The 4,208-nt window shown below is 35.6% G+C and overlaps 1 protein-coding gene across 1 annotated transcript; it reads left to right on the top strand.

Annotated features, from left to right (window-relative positions):
* The first annotated feature begins 625 nt into the window (after positions 1-625).
* LOC107609675 (uncharacterized) lies at positions 626-3,955 on the top strand. The gene is made up of 7 exons (XM_016311689.3): positions 626-1,153; positions 1,537-1,626; positions 1,710-1,790; positions 2,160-2,291; positions 2,744-2,965; positions 3,069-3,161; positions 3,503-3,955. The coding sequence occupies exons 1-7, from the start codon at positions 905-907 to the stop codon at positions 3,662-3,664; spliced, it is 1,029 nt and encodes a 342-aa protein (XP_016167175.3). The 5' UTR covers positions 626-904; the 3' UTR covers positions 3,665-3,955.
* Positions 3,956-4,208: the final 253 nt, after the last annotated feature.

The following is a 4,208-nucleotide window of genomic DNA, read 5'->3' as shown; positions in this document are numbered from 1 at the left end:
ATAATTTTTTTTATTTTATATAAAAAATCAAAATTATCATGTCTCACTTTCACACATTTTAACACTGCAAGTATTGCGGTCAACACTATATCTAGCTTTCACATGTCGCTCTCTGATTAGCGCAACTAGGGCTGGAAGTTAGCCGAGTTGAGTCGCGTTAGACCAAGCTCAAGTTCGGCTCACAAAAATTGAACTTGGCTCACGGCTCGACTCATTAACAATCGAGCTCATTTCTTAAGCTCAAGCTCGGCTCACCGAAAGCTCACGAATTGGCTCAAATAATAGGAATATAATCTATAATTTTATATCAATAAATTATAAATTTTTTATTTATGTCTTAGATTAAAATTATATATAAAAAATAAATATAAAATTTTAAATAATTAAAATTATATATATATATAATCGAACCCGCTCATGAGCTAATGAACGAAACTTATCCAACCTCAGACTCGACTTATTTAATTTATGAATTCAATTTTAAGCTCAAATTTGATTAATTAGCTCACGAATTTAGCTTATCAAATTATTAACAAGTCGAACTCGAGCTGACTTATCAACTGACTTGACGCCTTCCAGCTCTAAGCGCACCTCTTGTATCAAGCTTAACCAACAAAAACAATATGCCACCAGAGACAGCACCTTGTAACAATGGTAAAATGGTAATTGTAATACTAAAGGTGACACGTGCAAGGGGTGGTGTTAACCACTTAACCTCATCCTTGGACCCTGGGCAATGAAGCCTCAGGGTAAGAGTTTCTGCTGCCGCTTCTCCAATTACAATGGAAGCACAACTACACAAGCACTGCATTTCCCATATTAATACGTTCGGGCTCTCAGTTTGACATATTCATTCATTTATTCAACTATTTAACTCAACTGGTTCTAGCTCTACCTGCCAGCTATGTATACCTTGACAGGGAAACCTACCTTCATTCCTCAACTACTTGTTTCTTCTTCTTCTTCTTCTTCTTCTTCTTCAAATTGCGCTTCAACCACTCTTGTTTCCTTCCCAATTCGTTCGCCCTCATCAATTAGAATCTCCACGCATAATCGAAGATTCGCTTTCAGAGTTGAAGCTTACGATTCCTCTAACAACGACAGTTCCAGTTCTAACGCTGCCGGCGACTCCAAGCCCCCAAATGGCACTCTCGTAACGCTTCTTATCCCTTTACTCCAACCCTATCCAAAATACCCTTTTTTAAATCATTATTATCGATTATCGATAAATTATTATTTTATAATTATTGGATGGGAATTTTATTGTATGATATATATATTTTATTTATTTATTTATTACTATTGTTAGTATTATTTGGATATGGATTTTTGTTTTCTTGGAACTGCAAAGCCCTCTACAAGGGTATTATGAATGAATCTAATATTCAAAAATTTCCTTACCAAATCACTTTTTAGCTCTTTTACTTATTGTGGTTGAGGTTCTGCGGTTCATTTTCTAAAATAATTATTTACTGCTGTCTAATTTTTTTTATGATTGTATTAATGATTAGTGATTATACATTTTGAAATAACTAGTCGAAGAGTAGGAGAGATATTTTACTGGAGTATGTTAAGAACGTGCAGCCAGAATTTATGGAATTGTTTGTGAAAAGAGCACCTCAACAGGTATATAGATGGTGTTCTTGATATGAATTTTTATGTTTTTATACCATACACATTTATTGAATGTAGCTTGTGTTGGTGATTAGGTTGTGGATGCAATGCGACAAACAGTGACGAATATGATTGGAACACTGCCGCCTCAATTTTTCGCAGTAACAATTACAACTGTAAGATTGTTATGAGTTGCTCATTCTGTTGCCATAATTTGTTACTTTGATTACCATTTTATGATAAACAGTGTATGTGAGCTTCCACAAAGACTATGATAGTTATATTTTGGTGGATAGCTATTTTCTTGACATCTTTGAGAAATGTTTCTTTCCCTTACAGTACATGCCTGAGCTTAATGAGAAATGTTATTGTTGCTAATGACTATTCTGGTGATGGAAGGATAATAATATTCCTTTTACCACATGGCTCAGTTGACAAACCAATATTGAGCATTGATGCTGGGTTGAATTGTAGTTTTCATCTTTTGTTTTGTCTAGGTCTATCAATCTTACTTAATTCAATGGAACCATTTTCCTTTTATTTAGGTAGCTGAAAACCTTGCACAGCTCATGTACAGTGTCATGATGACCGGATACATGTTCAGGAATGCACAATACCGTTTGGAGTTGCAAGAAAGTTTGGAACAGGTTGCTCTTCCAGAGATGCAGGATAAGAAGGTAACGTTATGTCCTTTTTTCCCCTCTTTTTTTTTTGGATTTTTTGGAGGAGAGAGAGGGAGGGAGAGAAGGGGGGGGGGGGTTTACTTTGTGTTTAAAGTATATCTAAGTGCTAGAATAATTATAAGGGTGCTTTTACTCCTTTGAGACTTGAATACTTATTTGGATGACTCTGATTGGTCCGTTGTATTGTGTTCTATGCTACCCTTCCCTGCTTATATGATTCCAGTCGGAGTTGCTTAGAAGGAAAGAAAAAATTACGGGGGACTTTAATGTTTGGTTGGCTTTGAGCACAAGAACGAAGAGGATTAAGTCTTGGGAATCTGATGTTTAAGAAATTTCTATGATGCCTTCTACTTTAGTTTTCCTTTAATGACTATATCATTATGGTATAAACTCAGATTAAGCATGCTTATGTACATGCTTTGGATTATACTCTTGAAATGTTGCAGGATGTGCCAGACTATGCACCTGGTACACAGAAGAAGCATGTTTCAGGTGAAGTCATTCGTTGGAACAATGTATCTGGGGCTGAGAGAATAGATGCTAAAAAGTATATTGAGTTACTTGAAGCAGAGATAGAGGAGCTGAATCGTCAAGTTGGGCGGCAATCTAACAATGCACAAAATGAGTTGTTGGAATATCTAAAATCTCTCGAGCCTCGCAATCTGAAGGTTAATTAATTCTACATCTGTTGTCGATCCCTAATATAGCTTTTATTGTAAAGTTTTTTATTGTCAATAATATGCCATAATAGCCATTCATTTTAATGTGTAGGATTTGACTAGTAGTGCTGGGGAGGATGTTGTGTTTGCGATGAATACTTTTATAAAGCGCCTACTGGCTGTTTCAGATCCTAGCCAGATGAAGGTTTGTCTCTGCAGTTATCACAATCTCCTTTTCTTCTTAACCCATTTGATGTATACATCAGATCATTGAATATTATACCCAAACCTGGTCATCTATCGAAGTTGTCTCGGTATAATTGTGAATTTTTTTCTTCCCACTTTTAAGGTTGTACGTGTCTCAAAGATACTAAGGTGGAACTCATTTTTGGCAAAATAAGTTCATACTCTTTTTTTAATTTGACTGGGATGCTGCTCATGTGAATCCTACTTCTATTTGGTCATGTGATGCTAGGTAACTTGGGAATGATTCTATTTGTATCATTTGAGCCTTGTGTGTAACCTACTTCAATTATCATTTTACAGACTAGTGTGACTGAGACGAGTGCACCAGAACTCGCCAAACTTCTTTATTGGTTGATGGTGGTTGGGTACAGCATTCGCAATATTGAAGTTCGTTATGACATGGAAAGAGTACTTGGCACTCCTCCAAAGCTTGCCGAGTTGCCTCCAGGTGAAAATGTTTAAGCAGTCTTGATAATGTCCCAAGTTGCAGCTCAATAGATTTTCCACTTCTTATCTGATTTGCTGATGTTCCAGTCATGAACTAAAGGTAAAGGAGGCTACATTTTTCAGAGCCCCTAAGTACGCTAGGAAGATATATCTTTATTTATTGTAATAGTTGACATATCCGGTTAAACTTTCTATCGATAGTTATACTGAAGAGATAAGATGTCAAGGTTGATTGATATTCATTCCTGAAGTTGTTCTATGAATCCTTGATTTTCATTCATAATATTTGGCAGTCTCTACTCTCAACTGTGAACAAATATTTCAAATGCAGCTATTTCATTTTGTTATATAATATAGCCCGTTCATATGATACTACCACTTATACCCATGTCCAAAATAGATTCCATTGCAAAAAAGTTGATACGCAATGAATATAACGTGACGACTATGATCCTCCATGTATTATAGATTTATCGTACACAAAATTTGAAACGTATGGGACAAAGTGGCAACTATTTGAAGATGAAGACATTAAATATTTGAAGAATTTCTGAGAGAT

Source organism: Arachis ipaensis, chromosome B7 (genome assembly GCF_059453495.1).
Source record: "Arachis ipaensis isolate K30076 ecotype BB chromosome B7, ASM5945349v1, whole genome shotgun sequence".
Classification (NCBI taxonomy): domain Eukaryota; kingdom Viridiplantae; phylum Streptophyta; class Magnoliopsida; order Fabales; family Fabaceae; genus Arachis; species Arachis ipaensis.
This window is presented reverse-complemented; position numbering and strand designations above follow the sequence as displayed.